Source organism: Prionailurus viverrinus, chromosome B1 (assembly GCF_022837055.1).
Source record: "Prionailurus viverrinus isolate Anna chromosome B1, UM_Priviv_1.0, whole genome shotgun sequence".
NCBI lineage: Eukaryota > Metazoa > Chordata > Mammalia > Carnivora > Felidae > Prionailurus > Prionailurus viverrinus.
In genome coordinates, this window is record NC_062564.1 from 123,256,008 (window position 1) to 123,274,804 (window position 18,797).

Consider the following 18,797-nt stretch of genomic DNA (forward strand, 5'->3'; position numbering starts at 1 on the left):
TAAGTAATCACTTGTCCATTCTGTGTTCCAGTTCTTTTCCTTTTTTCCTTGCACTTTCTATAGTTGTGGACTTAGAGAAAAAAATGTCATCATTTTAGTGAGATTTTGAGAAGGAACAAAATTCAAATCCTATAGATGGATTACTGAATATTGACAGATCACTGGAATAGACTGAACAGTCCAGAAGTAGACTCAAGTATATATTTTGTTGTAGTAAATTTGGAACATTTAGATCTGGGCGGGGGGAATAAAAGTCATCTGTAATGGCAACTAGGGTTTCTTTGGTATTATTTTGGTTTACTTGTTTGTGGATTCTTTTCTTCTCACTACATCTCTTTGTACCTCTTTCTTCCTTTTTTGTTGATTTACTTTTGAGAGAATGCATACATGAGAGGGGCAGAGAGAGGAGTAGCCTGAGGATTCCAAGGGGGCTTTGCACAGACAGCAGCAACCCCAATGCTGGGCTTGAACCCACAAACTGCGAGATCATGACCTGAGCTGACGTTGGACACTCAACCGAGCCACCCAGGAGCCCCTTTTCTTTTCCTTTTAAATAGAGTATTTTTAGAGCAGTTTTTAGGTTCACCACAAAATTGAGAAGGTACAGAGAGTTCTGGTGTATCTCCTGCTTCCATATGCACAGCCTCCCCCACTATCAACATCCCACACCAGAGCAGCACATTTGTTACACCAGATGACCTGTGTGGACACATCATTGTCCCCTCAAGTCTTTAGTTTACATTAGGGTTCATTCTTGGTGTTATACAATTGTTGGGTTTAGAAAAATACGTAATGACATGTATTTATCATTATAGTGTCACACAGAAGTAGTTTCACTGACTAAAATACTGTGTTCTTTGCTTTTTCAACCCTCCCTCCTAATACCTGGCAACCACTAATCTTTTTACTGCCTCCATAGTTTTTTTGCCTTTTCTAGAATGTCCTATAGTTGGAATCATATCTTTTCAGATTGGCTTCTTTCACTTAGTAATGTACATTTATGGTTCCTCCATGTCTTTTCACAGTTTTTGATAGCCCATTTTTTGTGTGTGCAGAACCAATACTGCATTGTCTGGATGTACCACAGTTTATTTAGGACTTCTTAAATTAAAAAGTGTGTCCCCTCCACCAATAAAGTGCTCCTTGTTTATACACTTCTGTAATCTACCTTTTCCCACATTTACGTTAGCATTTTAAAATCATTTTCTCAGCATCACTTTTAGTGCCTACGTCGTAAACACCATGATGTATCTGTTACCTTTTGGTTGTATCTTTTGTTTTATGTTGTCTCTACTTTTTATTTGCTAACATAAGAATATATAAAACTGTTAGTGTTCTGATACTTTGAAGAAATCTTTTAGACGTATAAAGAATATAGCTCTTTTTATATTTGAAAGCTTGATAGTTCACAAGCTCAGTAAGTGGAAGGATATACTCTATAAACCTGGGGACATTTGAAAACTGTCCCTATGGTTTTCTAATTTTTTGAAAGAAATATAAGTTGATTTCTTTTGGAAGATAATTTAAATATTAAGTCTAGTTTTCTTACTAAAATTATAGTTGGTGTGCCTGGATGGCTCAGTTGGTAGAGCATGTGCGTGTTGATCTCAGGGTTATGAGTTCAAGCTCCCTATTGGCAGTAGAGCTTACCTTAAAAAAAAAAAAGCTATAATTATATTACATATATACATATATATGTATATACGTATATATGTGTCTGTAATATAATATTAATCTTTAACTTTTAACATAGGTGAGGCTCAGACTTATGAACCATGAGATCATGACCTGAGCCAAAATCAGTGCTCAACTGACTGAGCCACCCAGGCACCCCAAAGTTTATTTATTTATTTTGAGAGAGAGAGGAAATCCCAAGCAGGCTTCGTGCTGTCAGTGTGGAGCCTGACATGGGGCTTGAACCCAAGAACCATGAGATCATGACCTGAACTAAAACCAAGAGTTGTGCACTTAACTGATGAGACACAGGTGCCCCAAGATTGATTTGTAAACTAACATTTAGTGTCATTACGTTTTGTTATAGTTTTAAAAGCAATAAACTTAAAAAGAAGCAGCAGTTAAATTCTTTAAAACGTTTGCCTTTCAGATTGTAATTTTAAGCTTTAAAGAATAATTGAAATAGAAACTGTCATGCTACTGGAACCAGTGTAATTTTGTGCAGTGAAAATGCTTGTCCTAACATCATTTTAATGTTATTTGAAGTACTTTTTAATTTTGTGTAATGTTTAACTTCTATAAATTTCCTTAGTTATTGTAAAGTAGGAGTCTCTGGTAGCCTTTGGTTTAAATAGCACTGACATTTAAATTTTATCATTAGCCTGTTGTCATTCTAGATCACACATGTTTATTTATGTCTCTATCATCACGCTTTCGTTTCTGAATTTGAGATCTTGTCCTAAGCAACATAAGATGTGCAGAGTAATTTGGGTGTCAGGTTATCTTAAATGAAACAAGGTGCCTACAACTCTTTCTAGTGAAGAGTTAAAGACATATGCATCCCGGGCGCCTGGGTGGCTCAGTCGGTTAAGCGTCTGACTTGGGCTCAGGTCATGATCTCGCGGTTTGTGAGTTCGAGCCCCGCGTCGGGCTCTGTGCTGACAGCTCAGAGCCTGGGCCTGTTTCCGATTCTGTGTCTCCCTCTCTCTCTGACCCTCCCCCGTTCATGCTCTGTCTCTCTCTGTCTCAAAAATAAAAGTTAAAAAAAAAAAAAGACATATGCATCCAAGTTTTGAAATTGTATTCCAGAAGATCAGAAATTCAAGTGTGGCCTGTAGGGATTTTTTTTTTAATATGCGTAAAATGTGGCTAAGTATACCTTAGTGTCTATTCAGAGATAGGCCTTTTTTTTTTTTTTTTAAGCTGTAGAGCAGCAAACTTAATCAACTCTGTTCACTGAAAAGTTTAGTGCTAGTCATGTCATTAATTTTAATGAGGTAACTAGGTTATTGTTACTCAAATAGATTGAACACCTATTAAATTTTGCAGCACTTTTAGATACGACACAATTTGTACAAATCATTACAGCTCTTCCCGTCTGTACCTCTGCTTCAAGTATTTTTTGTTGTGTAGATGTCATTTTACATCAATTGAGAAGAATATTAAAATAAGTAATGTCTTTTGAATTGGAATTGATATATGGGCTTTCACAGTCCTTTACATGGAAAAATTTTCTCCCATTTGAGCAGTGCTTTAAACTTAAAAGGTTTGTATTTTGCTAAATCTGCATATGTTGTTTTTCTGCTTCAGCTTTTTATTTTAGAGCACAAAGATCACTATTTTGATCCTTTATTATGACAAGGAGGAAGATCTGCAAAATCCACAGCCTCCATTTTTGTGATGTGGGATGCTGGATTAGCTGGTATCACTTTAACAACCAAAACAATTGATTTAAACTATTTGTGATGCATTTCAGTGTTTACACCAAGTTATATACCTTACAAGGCAAGTGGTAAAACCACTTGTTCTTGTGTATTTGTTAATTAATTATAGTAATTTACTTATGGGAGAGTGCTCGGGGAGTTGTATTGTTTGCAAGAGACCTAGGAACTGAATGTTTGGAGACGAGAAGGAAGAGTAGAGTATCTTGAAGTCTGTTTACATATCATACTTGTAGGAAATGATTTTCCCCTTCCAGTTATTTATATCCATAAAGAGAGGATTTTATTTCTACTTGCCTGTATTTCTGAGGTATTTGACCACATAGGCAATTCGTATGCTGTCTTGTATAACAATATAAACCACTGTGATTAATCATTGGCATTTTCTTGCTTTTTATCCTAGTGGGATTTTGTGTGTGTTGGGAGTGTGAGGTGCACCATTTATGCCTTTTTTTTTTTCTAGCTTATTGGCAGTGGCATGTGTTTGCAAGATAGTGAAGGTGTTGAGCCTGAGGCTGTGGCACTAAGTATAGTGTGTGTGTGTGTGTGTGTGTGTGTGTGTGTGTGTGTGTGTGTGTGTAGTATATAGTGTATAGTAGATATATAGTATATATTATATATAGTATAGTATATACAGCACAGGGGTATGCTGCCTGGAAGGAGTACCTTAGTACCATATGTAATTTATTCTCCAACTCTGGGGCACTTTTGAGAGTGAACAAAGGTTCTAATAGCTGAAACAACAAACAGGTAAAACCAGGACATACAGTATTCCTATCCATGAACCCTGACAGTCTTGAATTCAATGTAGAGTACAACTAGGCCATAGTAACTTCTCAGCACTTAAATTTGAAAAGCAGAGAGAACAGTAGTTTCACAGTATTGTGCAGATTAAATATATTGACTGAGTTTATATAAATGTTGAAATAACGTATATAAAAATATGTAGCACATTATTTGATAGTAACTGCTTTGTGTTACCTATGATGAAGTGTGAGGATGGGTGTTACCACTTTAAAAGTCATAAAACACCATCCTTTTCTGTTCTTATTTGCTTACTCTTCTCATTATTTCATATCTTTAATGTATGTAGTGCCTTCAGTTTACTGAAATGTGGAGTAATTTGTAGAGATAATTGCAGTTATCTTTGCCATAATAGCATTTATATTTCTGTTAATTCTGCAACTGGTCTTTTCTAATTCTGCTAAGAAAAGTAGTGAAGCAAGGAAGGGAGAATATGAGAAAGTGCTACTGAAAATGGGTTACCAATAATATCATTATCCATTATTTGTTGTTCTGTTGAATTTGCCTGCAATTATACAACTGTGAATGGCAGAGCTGGGATTCTAATCTGGGTAACATGGCTCAAGAGTATGTGACCTAAACCAGTGCTTCTCATACTCTAGCAGAACATGAATTTGTTTTCTATTTTGTTTTTAAACAGTTTTAATGTAATGTTTTTGTAAATCATGGAAATAGGATAAAAGTGAAAAAAAATGCACAAAAATGTAAGCCTGAATTTGCTATTTTTAGTGTGACCAGGTACAAAAATACTGTCAGATTTCTATGAAGTATTCTAAGTGTTTATGTTCCATATTATTTATTTATTTTGAGAGAGCGCACACATGCACGTGCTGGAGGCGGTAGGAGGGGCAGAAAGAAAATTCCAAGCAGGCTCCACACTGTCAGCACAGAGCCCCATGTGGGCCTGGATCTCACAAACTGTGAGATCATACCTGAGCCAAAATCAAGAGTCTGATACTTAACCGACTGAGCCACCCAGGCGCCCCTACTTTCTATTTCTATACCTAACCTCATTGTAGACTATAACCAGCAGAAGTCTGTGGACCACACTTTGTTGTAAAACCTAACTTATTAGTGCCAAGGGAACTATTGATTTTTGCTTACTTCAAATTAAGGTTTAGGGGATGCCCCAAAGGTGTGGGGGGTTGGGAGACTCTGGAAGTTCTTAGTAGTAATATTTGTTCATTGAAGTAATATTTGTTCATTTGTTCATGGAAGACACTAATTGGGTGTTCTGAGGGTAAGGCTCATTGTTATTTCTAAGGAGAGATAGTTTGTGTGTTTGGGTTGAGTTAATGAAAAATCTTGAATGTTCATAACCATGAAAAAGCACACCATGGTTTTGGAATTAAAGCAGTGTAGAATTGAACATGGCTAGAAGGAAGAATCTAAACTTTAGTCAGATTAGAGAGATAATACTATATCTATGGAGTATCTAGCTTTATAATATTAGGATTGACCCACAAAGTTAATATTGTGTTTGATACATGTGCTGGTTTTTGCAGAATGTTACTACATTCTACCATGCTGTAGCAACATTCAAAAGTTGCTGGAGATTTCTTTGCGGCTAATTGTTAGACTTGTCCCACCCTTGCTCTACTCCCCCCCCCCCCCCCCCCCCCCCCCGCCCCGACTTTCTTCTCTTGCTATGACACCTATTGAGCCTGGGACCACTGAATTATAAGACAGCTTGTTTATTTGAATCTCATTAACTCAGCAAATCCAAAACCAGTTTTAATATTTTGCACTTCAACTCGTTGTCTTTTCTATTCCCTTACTTGTCATCAGTATTTAATCATTTTGATCTGTCAGTGAATGGCTTCCATTGCTCACAAGATGAAAGGTAACACTTTTAGCCTGACCTTTGAGGCCTTTCACAATCTCCCTTCAGCCCACTGTTCTAGTGTGTCTTTGGTTTCATGAACTCTTTAAGTCTCATTGGTTCTTTACCATCTTCTAGTTAAGCACTGCACTATCTCATGGCTTTGTGGCTCTCATGGCTTTGAGAATGGCTCTCCATTCTCACCACCTGAAATGTCTTATACAATAGTTTTTCAAGTATAGTTTGTCTTTTAAGTTAAAAATGTATTTGATTACTTGGAACAAAATTAACAACACAGGAAGCAACAGGTGTTGTCGAGGATGTGGAGTAAGGGGAACCCTCTTACACTGTTGATGGGAATACAAACTGGTGCAGCTGCTCTGGAAAACTATGGAAGTTCCTCAGAGAGTTAAAAATAGAACTACCTTGGGGCTCCTGGGTGTCTCAGTCAGCTCAGGTCATGATCTCACAGTTGATGAGTTCGAGCCCTGCAATGGGCTGTGCTGACAGCTCAGAGCCTGGAGCCTGCTTTGGATTCTGTGCCTCCCTCTCTCTCTGCCCCTCCCCAGCTCATACTCTCTCTCTCAATAATAAATAAAACATTAAAAAAATTTCTTTAAAAAAAAAAATAGAACTACCCTACAATCCAGCAATTGTAGTACTAGGTATTTACCCAAAGGATACAGAAATACTAATTTGAAGGGATACATGCACCCCAATGTTAATAGCAGCAATATCAACAATAGCTAAATTATGGAAACAACCAAGCGTCCATTGGTGAATGGATGAAGATGTGGTGTGTGTGTGTGTGTGTGTGTGTGTACACACTGGATAATTAGCCATAAAAAATGAAAGAAATCTTGCCGTTTGCAATGGCATGGATGGAGCTAGAGAGTATTATGCTAAGCTGAGTAAGTCAAGTCAGAGAAAAACATGATTTACTCATATGTGGAATTTAAGAAATCAAATAGGGGTTTAAAAAAAGAGGCAGACCAAGAAACAGGCTCTAAACTATAGAGAACAAACTGATCATTACTGGAGGGGAGGTCTGTGGAGGGAAGGGTTTAAGGAGGGCATTGGGCTGTGATGAGCACCCAGTGTTGTATGTTAAGTGTTGAATCACTAAATTCTATACCTGAAACTACTGCTACACTGTATGTTAATTGGAACTTAAATAACAACTTGGAAAGAATGTATTTGATTACTTTGAGAGTAGCTATAATCTGTTAAATTAGCCTTTTGTGTTTTTGCATAATTTTAAAATTTAGAAATACTGGTAAAGCATGGGTATTTTAGATGTAATTTCTAATGAAATTTGCTTACAGAGGAGACTATAAAGCTGAGAGAGTAGATACAGGAATGTTGTGGAACTTTGCGGTGAAGAATTTTGTTTTTAAATTGAATGTAAATTTGAAACTATTTTATTATTTGCTCTATATGTGAAGCAACAATAAAAATGACAGGTTATAAAATGTTTTTTAGTTCTTCTACAATCATACAATAATTTTGGTTCCTTGCTGATTTGATGATCTTCCACATTTAAAAATAACTGATTGAATCAGTTGTTAAACATACCATGAAAACCCCTGCTATGGAGTTTTCAGAGAGAATTTTGTGAAATTGCTGTTGACAAATACCACATAGCCCTCCAATACCTATTTCATGGTAATCTTAAGTCTCAGAAACCTTCGTAGTTAATAACTTTACAAATAGTTTTAAGAGGAGATAAAATTTTAAGATAATTTTATTTTCAAATTCAGTTTATATTAGAAGTACTTAGCAAATTAGGACAAAAAATGGATAATTTGGAGATTTGTTACAGGCTTATGCTTAAGAGTGGAACTGAAAGTGTGGTTTTTTTGTTTCAGTCCCTTAGGAAAATAAATTGTAGGGGCGCCTGGGTGGCGCAGTCGGTTAAGCGTCCGACTTCAGCCAGGTCACGATCTCGCGGTCCGTGAGTTCGAGCCCCGCGTCAGGCTCTGGGCTGATGGCTCAGAGCCTGGAGCCTGTTTCTGATTCTGTGTCTCCCTCTCTCTCTGCCCTTCCCCCGTTCATGCTCTGTCTCTCTCTGTCCCAAAAATAAATAAATGTTGAAAAAAAAATTAAAAAAAAAAAAAAAGAAAAAGAAATTGTATTTCTTTGTTCTGGTTTGGCATATGGTGGTAATTATAAATCATTTTTTGATCAAAGAGTTTAATATAGTATGGCCATCATTCTGGACATCGTTTCTCATTGTATATGTTGCCATAGATTCAAGAGGTTGTTTAGAAATTGGAATTTCCCCGTAGAATGGACTACCCCCACTGAATTAGCCTGAAAGTTTTAAATAGCCTACATTGATATTATTTTTCTAATGTTTTATCTCAGTTAAAAAAAAATTCCGATTATGTGAATCAAACTTAAGAGGTTTTATAACAACAAAATAATAAGTTGAAAGAAATTAGCAGGAAATGATTTTAATGAGGCATGCCTCAATAATCCCAAGTTTTGTTTGTTTTTTTTTTTTCCTTTGCAATAATTTACAACATAACTGCAAGAAACTTAGAAGGTGACTGTTTGATAGTAAGCTTTTTGGTTTAAATTTCTGCTGATTAAGAATGGATTGGTGAGGGGCTCCTGGGTGGCTCAGTCAGTTAAGCCTCTAACTCTTGAATTTGGTTCAGGTCATGATCTCACAGTTCCTGAGACTGAGCCCCGTGTCTGGCTGTGTGCTGGCATCACGGAGCCCTCTGGGATTCTCTCTTTCCTGCTCTCTCAGCCCCTCTCCTGCTTGTGTGTGCCTGTTCCTCTCTTTATCTCAAAATAAACATTAAAAAAATAAAAAGAATGGACTGCTAAGAAAAGTAGATGGTCATAACAAAATATGACCTAAATGAAAAAATGTATGCCAAGAAAATATGCCCTTTTTTCTTTTTTTTTGAAAATGTGCCCTGTATAATGTTAATGTTTTCATAGGTAATTTCTATCATGAAGTGGTTTCTAAATCTTATTAGATTTGGTTTGTGCCATATGGATATTTTCATAGAGTATTTTGTATTCCATCTTGAAAATAATTGGCTATTAAAACCATTTTTGCTTTATTAGAAGAGTTTGAGAAATCCTTAAGTTAAAATTTTAAACAGAAGACTATTAAACTGCACATAGTAACTTAAAAGGCTAAATAAAAGAAACATCAATATTGCTTACGTTATGAAAAAAGAGGTTTTAACTACTGAAAAGATGAATGTCTGTGGTTAAGATATTTTTTAGAGTATTTGTCTTAACACCTAGCATATTTCTATATTAAAAGTGAATACTGAAAGATTTTAAATTATACTTATTCATATATCCACAGACACATTTTTTAAAGTTGAGTATTTTGGTTATAAGAAAAATCTAAAATTATATATTCTTAGTATAAAGACTAAAACATCAAGTAAGGTAGGACTTTTAAATTTTAAAAGAAACTTTTTTTAAATTCTAGGAACTGAATATACTTTTTCCTGTTATTAACTGCTTTCAATTCCTATGTGTCCAGAGACTTTTTATACCATCTGAGTCTTTCATCATTCCCCTAATTGTGAGAAGAGTTGAGTAACCAAAAAGAAAGGAAAATACTGAGTTAGGTGACATTTTGGACCTCATGAAACTTGTAATTACTCATACTCTAATTATTTTTTAGTATGCTGCTGACATAAACTGTTTAAATAAATGTTCTGAAAGTACGGTTTGTATTGAGGATTTGGAACTTATGAGTAAATTTTACTTGTCTTTTAGATAAGAGAATTTACTGAACTTTTGGAGGAAGAATATACTGCATACCCAACCTCACAAATCCATATATATACTCTGTCATTTGCTAGGACCAATCACTAATATTTTAAACTCCCTAAGACATCGTTATTATTGTTCCTTTAAACTGTTTGTAGTTTCTTACATATTTACCCACTGATTTACCTTTTGCAGGGCTTTTCATTCCTTTTTTGCATTTTCATGTTCCTAGTGGGATCTTATTCTTCCCCTAGCCTGAAGACTTTTCCTTTGGTGTTCCCCTTACGTTGGACCTGTGTGTATGTGGGGTGGTGGTGGCGTGGGGTGGGTTGTGAAGGATATTTTTCCTAGGCATTGAATTCTAGGTTGACAGTTTTTCTTTCAGCATGGAGATATTCTGTTGTCTTATGGCTTCCATAGTTGCTGTTGGAAAGTTAGGGTGTGTGTGTGTGTGTGTGTGTGTGTGTGTGTGTGTGTGTGTGTGTGTGTGTGTGTGTTTCCCTCCTAACTGCTTTTATTTTTATTAAAAAAATTTTTTTTAGTATTTATTTTTGAGAGAGAGAGAAGGAGCATGAGTAGGGGAGGGGCAGACACACACACACACACACACACACACACACACACACACACACACACACACACACAAAATTCGAAGCAGGCTCCAGGCTCTGAGCTGTCAACACAGAGCCTAATGTAGGACTTCGGAACTCACAAACTGAGATCATGACCTGAGCCGGAGTCAGATGCTTAACCAACTGAACCACCCATCCGCCCCCGCCCCCAACACCGATTTCCTAGCTGCTTTTAATACGGCTTCTTTATATTTAGTTTTCAGTAGTTTGAATCTGATGTGCCCAGATACAATTTTGTTTGTGTTTTACTGCTTGAAATTCCTTCAGGTTTTTGAGTCTGTGACTTGAGTTTTGGATGAGATACTATATATTTTGGTCATTATTTATGTATTGCTTCGGTCCCATTTTCTCATCTTGTCTTTGAACTTTTTAAACCTCTTCGACAGTGTTTTTTTTTCTTCAAATTTTTATTTAAATTTTAGTTAATGTACAGTGTAATATTGGTTTCAGCAGTAGTATTCAGAGATTCATCACTTACATACAACTCCCAGTGCTCATCATAACAAATGCCCTCCTTAGCACCCATCCCCCATCTAGCCCATCCTCCATCTACCTCCTTCCAACTCCTCAGTTCTCTATCGTCAAGAGTCTCTTATGGTTTGTTTCCCTCTCTTTTTTCTCCCTCCTCCCATATGTTCACCTGTTTTGTTTCTTAAATTTCACATATGAATGAAATCATATGGTGTTTGTCTTTCTCTCACTTATTTCTCTTGGTATAATACACTAGCTCCATCCACGTTGTTGCAAATGGCAAGATTTCATTTTTTTTAACAGCTGAGTAATATTCCGTGTGTGTGTGTGTGTGTGTGTGTGTGTGTATTTACCACATCATTTTTATCCATCGGTTGATGGGCATTTGGGCTCTCTTCATAGTTAGGCTGTCATTGATACCAGTGTTTCTTAGCATCTATTTTCCCCCTCTCCCTATTTGAATATCTTCTGTTGACTTGTCTTTGATTTCACCAGTCTTACATTCTGCTGAGTTGAATTTCTTGTTAATCAAATTAAGAGAGCTCTTAATTTCAGACATTGTACTTGGCAGTTCCATAATTTCCATTTGGTTCCTTTAAAATAGATTTGTTCCCGGGGCGCCTGGGTGGTGCAGTCGGTTTAGCGTCCGACTTCAGCCAGGTCACGATCTCGCGGTCCGTGAGTTCGAGCCCCACGTCAGGCTCTGGGCTGATGGCTCAGAGCCTGGAGCCTGTTTCTGATTCTGTGTCTCCCTCTCTCTCTGCCCCTCCCCCGTTCATGCTCTGTCTCTCTCTGTCCCAAAGATAAAGAAATGTTGAAAAAAAAAATTAAAAAAAAAATAAAATAGATTTGTTCCCTTTTTTTTAAGTTTATTTATTTTGAGAGAGAGAGAGCACGCACAAGGCTGGGAGGAACAGAGAGAGAGGGAAAGAGAATTCTAAGCAGGTTCCACACTGACAGCACAGAGCCCAGTGTAGAACTCAAAATCAGGAACCATGAGATCATGACCTGAGCCTAAACAGAGTCAGATGCTTAACTGACTAAGCCACCTAGGCACTCTCAGTTTCATTTTCAAATACTCTGTTTTTTTCATCTCTCTCCTTATCTTTTCTTCTATTTTACTGTAACAATCTTGATTATTAAGACTTTGCTATTTTCCCATAGTAATCATAGTTATTAATTTCATTATTTGGATCATGCTTGGATGTCTTTCTGTGGACAGGTTAATCTCTTGATGATTAGTGACTTAAATTCTTTACATGTCTAGTAATGTTTGATTGGTAGGGTATTGTAAATAACATTCATAGAGACACAGGATTATGTCTCTCCTGAAGAGTGTAGAGTTTGGTTCTTGGAGGCACTTAATTTATAGGTAGATTACCTTGATATTGTCAAAGGTTGGTTTTAGGTTTTGTTAGATGTGTTTCACCTGATTCCTAGGGCATGGCCTTTCTAGGATTTCATCAGAAAGCTGAGGATTTCACCCACCCACTCTGGCTTGGTCTGAACCCAGTCTTATGTTATTGGCCTCTGAAGTCTTGGCTCAGCTGTTGCTGTACTCTGAATGTCACAGTTTAAACTAGCCAAGGACCTGTGAGGGCTTTTTACATAGATTTTTTGAGGCTCACACCTCTGCAGCCCATTTTTCTCTAGTACTTTGTCTCCCAAAGCCCACCTGCCTTGTTAGTCCCTAACTGTTCCCTGTTTATTCATGGAGACTGCCTGTCTGGAGACTGTCATTAATTTTAAGCTAGTGGGGTAAGGAATAGTTTTTGGTAATTATACGAAGATGTAAATTGACTGTGATGGAAAAATGCAGTAAAAAATGGTGATTTTTAAAGATTGACTATGTAAATTTTAGGGTCTTAATTGCTTTGTAAACATTTAAATTTATTACTTAAGTGATCACGCCAATAAATTCCTATTGAGTATAGCACTTGGCTCATTGGCATTATAATTATGAGCAAAATCAAGACCTAGCTCCTGCTGTGAGCAATTTCTTAGGCCAGTAGAAATTAATTCCTGGACATGTCATGTTATTAAGAAAAATGTGTTTTGTCAGTTGAATATTTACCACCTACCTGCTAGATCTTTTAGATCCTACATAACTGATTTACGTAATCTTGTTAATGTGAACATAATATCTCGAGGGTTTTGCTGGTTTAAATTTGACCCCTAGACTCTTGTGGTGCCCTTTTTGAACAAAATCAGCTTTTCTTTTAGCTTCTGGTGCCTTTCCTTGGCATTCTGTTTTGTTGACCATAATTTATAACAGGGTGAAGAGCTACATGAGCTGTGAACAGAGATCATCCACAAGCTCCTTTTTTCCCTGACATTTTTAGATGACAATATTAATTATGTCTAACCAAGAAGAAGATTTAGTTTAAGCCAGTGTCGAGCTTTTTTGCCTAGGGCTAGTTGAAAATGACAGAAGTTGCAGAACTTTTAGGTTACTATATAACAGTATGACATGAAGGAAAGACCTATATAGTATTGACTTGGTCACTTTATAAAGCTGTTATACTCTCCAACATTAGTTGTATTCCCCCATTCTCCAAATCGTACATAGTACTTTAATGGTATGTTAAGAAAGACAGCTGATTTCCTTAATTTTGTTGCATGGTGTCTAACAATCTTTCTGATACTAAAATGTGTAAGTGAAAGATAACTGTATATAATATTGTTACTGTATTTTTAAACTTGAGAAACCCTTTGCTCTTAGTGCAGAGATGGCTAGAATGGGAGAGTCTGGTGCTTTTCTTAGGGCTTGGTCTGTGGTCTATTTTATGAAATGCTTCTGCTGTAATTCTTTCTCCTTAGAAAGGGAATATTGGCAATATTAGTTCAAGTTGATTTAGAGTATTGTTATCATAGTTAAGACATTTAAAATAATGTTTTATTATTTTCCATTAGGAAACCACCCCTACTCCTAATCCCCCGCCTTCAGAAGAAGAGAAAACAGAATCTAATCAGGAGGTTGCTAACCCAGAACACTATATTAAACATCCTTTACAGAACAGGTAAGCCTTCTGACATACAGGTTTTTCTGACTTAGGCAGTAAGGTAAATGGTGAATGACTGGGTGAGACTAGTTTTAAATATATTAGGTTGAGGATTCCATTTTCATTTGGGTAACCTGTTTCTAGTAAGCAGTTTTATGTGTGAGTCTTGAGCTCAGAAAGAACTGGTTGAGACATTGGGTTTGAAGTTCACCAGTAATTGGTGGTGAGTGAAACTATTAGTACATGAATTCTCTTTAAAGTGAACTTGACTCAAGACAGAGGCTTGGGATACCAGCATGTAAGGGATTTTTTGGAGGGAGAATGCCTATGAAGGGTTTAGACCTATAAACTGTATAAACTAGAATAGAGTGGTGGTCAGAGAAGCAAAGAAAATGGTTTGTTTTAAGGACAGGTATGTGGTCAATAGCGTATGTGCCACAAAAAGGTCACATACCCATTGGATTGAGTAATAAACATTTCAGAATGGCCATTGGATTGAATGGCAAATTCTTTGCTAATGTAGGAGAAAATTTAAATTTTTTTTTTCAACATTTATTTATTTTTGGGACAGAGAGAGACAGAGCATGAACGGGGGAGGGGCAGAGAGAGAGGGAGACACAGAATCAGAAACAGGCTCCAGGCTCTGAGCCATCAGCCCAGAGCCTGATGCGGGGCTCGAACTCACGGACCGCGAGATCGTGACCTGGCTGAAGTCGGACGCTTAACCGACTGCGCCACCCAGGCGCCCCTGTAGGAGAAAATTTAGTAGAATGTAGATGATGGAAAAAGATTGGAGTAGTTTGCATAGTGAATAGAAAGTATACAAATGTGTTGTAGAGAAGATAAGCAACTTAAAGTTGGGGTGTGAAGGAGAAAAAGCTCTAAGGGATGTGGAGTCTGGTGGGTGGTTTTTTTTTGTTTTTTTTTTTAAAGTAGGCTCCACAACCATTGTGGAGCCCAATGTGGAGTTTGAACTCACAACCCTGAGATCAAGACCTGAGCTGAGATCAAGAGTCGGACACTTAGCTGAGCACTCTGGTTAGTTTGTATTTAAGCCAAGTTAGAAGAAAAGAGGAGAGGTTAAGATGAGTTAAGCTTTGGGGCACCTGGGTGGCTCAGTTGGTAGAGCATGTGATTCTTGATCTCAGGGGTTGTGAGTTTAAGCCCCATGTTGGGTGCAGAGCCTACTTAAAAAAAAAAAAAAGATGAATTGAGTTTCATAGTTACAGTTGACTATAGCTCATTAACACCACCCCACCACTTCCCAGTATGTTTGTATTTTTATGGTTTATATGATGAAAATTAAAATGAATGTACTGAGAGCTAATGGTGAGAAGAAAAAGGCAATGCAGAAACATTGTAAGAATCTGGAGGAAAGTAAATTGGAATTAATTTCTGGGGATATATAAGTGTTCAAGTTCCTTTCATTCTCCTACCCCAAGACTTTTAAAGATCCTATAAGCCTATGTATGTTTCACAGCATACTTTGTTTTATCGGATTTTGCAGATACTGCATTTTTTTTTCAAATTGAAGGTTTGTGGCAACCCTGCATTGAACAAGTCTGTTGGTGCTATTTTTCCAACAGCATTTGCTCATTTTGTGTCTCTCACATTTTGGCAATTCTGACAATATCTCAAACTTTTTCACTGTGTTTGTTATGGTGATCTGTAATCAGTGATCTTTGATTTGTTACTATTATAGTTGTGTTGGGGCACCATGAACTGTGCCCATATAAAATGGCAAACTTAATAAATGTTGTCTGTGTTCTGACTGCTTTCCTGACCAGTTGTTCCCCCATCTCTCTCCCTCTCCTCTGTTCTCCCTATTCTCTGAGGCACAATATTGAAATTAAGTCAATAAGTAACCCTACAGTGGCCTCTAAGTGCTCAGGTGAAAGGAAGAGTCCCACACATCTCACTTTAACTCAAGAGCTAGAAATGATTAAGCTGAGTGAGGAAGGCATGTTGAAAGCCAAGAGAGGCCAAAAACTAAACCTGTTGTTCAACAGCCAAGTTGTGAATGCAAAGGAAAAGTTCTTGAAGGAAATTAGTGCTACTCCAGCAAGCACATGAATGATAAGAAAGTGAAACAGACTTACTGTTGAAATGGAGAAAGTTTGAGTGATCTGGATAGAAGATCAAACCAACCTTAACACTCCCCTAAGCCAAAACCTGATCCAGAGCAAGGGCCTAATTCTCTTCAATTCTGTGATGGCTGAAAAAGGTGAGGCAGCTGCAGAAGAAAAGGTTAAAGCTAACACAGGTTTGGTTTGTGAGGCTTAAGGAAAGAAGCCATCTCCATAACATAAAAGAGCAAGATGAAGCAACAAGTGCTGATGTAGATGCTGCTGTAAGTATCCAGAAGATGTAGCTAAGATCATTATGAAGCTGGCTTCGCTAAACAATAGATTTTCAGTGAAGATGAAACAGCCTTTTGGTGGAAGAAGATTTAGTCCATATAGATGGACTTCCATAGCTAGAGAGGAGAGGTCAGTGCCTGGCTTTAAAGCTTCAAAAGACAGGCTGACTTTCCTGTTAGAGTCTAATACAACTGGTGGCTTTAGGTTGAAGCCAGTGCTCATTTACCATCCTGAAAATCCTAGGGCCCTAAAGAATAATGCTATATCTACTCTCCTGTGCTTTATAAATGGAGCAATAAAGTGGATAACAGCACTTCTGTTTACAACATGGTTTACTGAATATTTTAAGCCCAGTGTTGAAACTTGCTCAGAGCAAAAAGATTCCTTTCAAAATACTACTCATTGAAAATGATTCTGGTCACCCAAGAGTTCTGGTTGGGATGTACAAGGTTCATGTTATTTTCATGCCTGCTAATACAACATCCATTTTGCAGCTTAGGAGTAATTTTGACTTCCAAGTCTTACTATTTAAGAACTACATTTTATAGGACTATAGCTGCCATAGATAGTCATTCCTCTGGATGATCTGGGCAAAGTACATTGAAAACCTTCTGGAAAGGATTCACTGTTGTTTTTTGTTTTGTTTTTTTTAATGTTTATTTTTGAGAGAGGGAGAGAGTGCGTGGGTGGAGGAAAGGCAGGGAGAGAGGGGGACAGAGGATCTAAAGCAGGCTCTGCAGAGAGCCAGATGAGGGGCTCCAACTCAGACTGTGAGATCATGACCTGAACCCAAATCAAAGTCAGACACTTAATCAACTGGGCCACTCAGGTGCCCCTGGAAAGGATTCACCATTCTGAGATGCCATTAAGAACATGGTGATTCATGGGTAGAGCTCAAAATGTCAACATGAACAAGCATTTGGAAGAAGTTGATTCCAGTGCTCCTGGATGACTTTGAAGGGTTCAAAACTTTGATGGAAGAAGTAACTACAAATGTGGTAGAAATAGCAAGAGAACTAGAATTAGAATTGGAGCCTGAAGGTGTGACTGAATTGCTATAATCTCATCATAAAACTGAATGGGTAAGGAGTTGCTTATTATGGATAAGCACAGAAAATAGTTTCTTGAGATGGTACCTACTCCTGGTGAAGATGCTGTGCAGATTGTTGAAATGACAACAGAAGATTTAGAATATTACATAAACTTAGTTGGATAAAGCAGCAGCAGAGTTTGAGAGGATTGACTCCAATTTTGAAAGAAGCTCTGTGGGTAAAATACCAAATAGCATTGCATGCTATGGAGAAATCGTTTGTCCAAGGAAGAATCAATCAATGTTGACAGCAAATTTTCATTGTTGTCTTACTTTAAGAAATTACCACAGCCACCCCATCCTTCAGTAACCACCCACTGGTCAGGCAGCAGCCAGCAACACCAAGGCAAGACCTTCCATGAACAAAAAGGTGACTCACTAAAAGCTTGGATAATGGTTAGCATTTTAAGTTTATTTATTTTGAGAGAGAAGTCCTCAAGCAGGGCTCAGACTCATGAACTGTGAGATCGTGACCTGAGCCAAAATCAAGAGTCAGATGCTTAACTGACTGAGCCATCCAGGCACCCCCAGCAATAAAATATTTTTAAATTGGAACATACACATTTTTAAATACATAATCCTATTGTATCCTTACTATACTACAGTATTGTATAAACATAACTTTTATGTGCAGTGGGAAACCAGAAACTTCAATTGACATTATTGCAATATTTGCTTTATTATGGTGGTCTGTAACTGAATCTGCAGTACCTCTTATCGTTTCTCATAAACGATTCAGTTTCTCACTGAAATAAAAGTCCAAATGTGTTTTATGTAGTTTTTTCATAGGAGACCTGTAGTTCAGCATATCCTGTAGTGAGGAAGAAATTAATGCTCTGGACAGTGAAGATTGTCAGCTAGTGAGTGAGTTATCGAAGATCAGATAGTCCATAGAGGTATAATCTATCCTCAAGAAAGCATTATACCAAAGTTGAACTATTGATTAGCAGCAATTTCATATAATTCCACCCAACAGCACCAAACCCCTTAAGGTATTTTTTCATCTTTTTAGTATTATCTTATAAAAAGCCACTCTGTATGCCTTCTGTCTGTGCTAAGCCCAGTTTTTAGTGTTGTCGTTGGGAGAGTAATCAAGACATAATCCCTCACAGTTTGAATAAAATCTGAGGAGTCCTGAAAAGTGTCATACGGGGGCCCCTGGGTGGCTCAGTTGGTTAAGCAACTGACTTCAGCTCAGGTCATGCTCTCATGGTTTTGGTTTTGGGGTTCCAGCCCCACATCGGGCTCAGAGCCTGGAACCTGCTTCAGATTCTGTGCCTCCCTTTCTCTCTGTACCCCCCCCCTCTCAAAAAGTAAGTAAACATAAAAAAATTTTTTTTTTTAAAGTGTCATCAGTAGGGGTGCCTGGGTGGCTCAGTCAGTTGAGCGTCCAGCTTCGGCTCAGGTCCTGATAATCATGGTTTGTGAGTTTGAGCCCTACGTCGGGCTGTGTGCTGACAGCTCAGAACCT

General features: G+C 37.5%; 1 protein-coding gene across 4 annotated transcripts in view; it reads left to right on the top strand.

Annotated features, from left to right (window-relative positions):
• EIF4E (eukaryotic translation initiation factor 4E) overlaps window positions 1–18,797 on the top strand; it is a 51,866-nt gene that overhangs the window by 11,860 nt on the left and 21,209 nt on the right. For all 4 annotated transcript variants that reach the window (XM_047855778.1, XM_047855777.1, XM_047855774.1 and 1 more), the window contains one exon: window positions 13,788–13,894. In XM_047855778.1, the coding sequence (XP_047711734.1) occupies window positions 13,788–13,894 (107 nt within the window). The remainder of the gene's footprint in view (window positions 1–13,787; window positions 13,895–18,797) is intronic.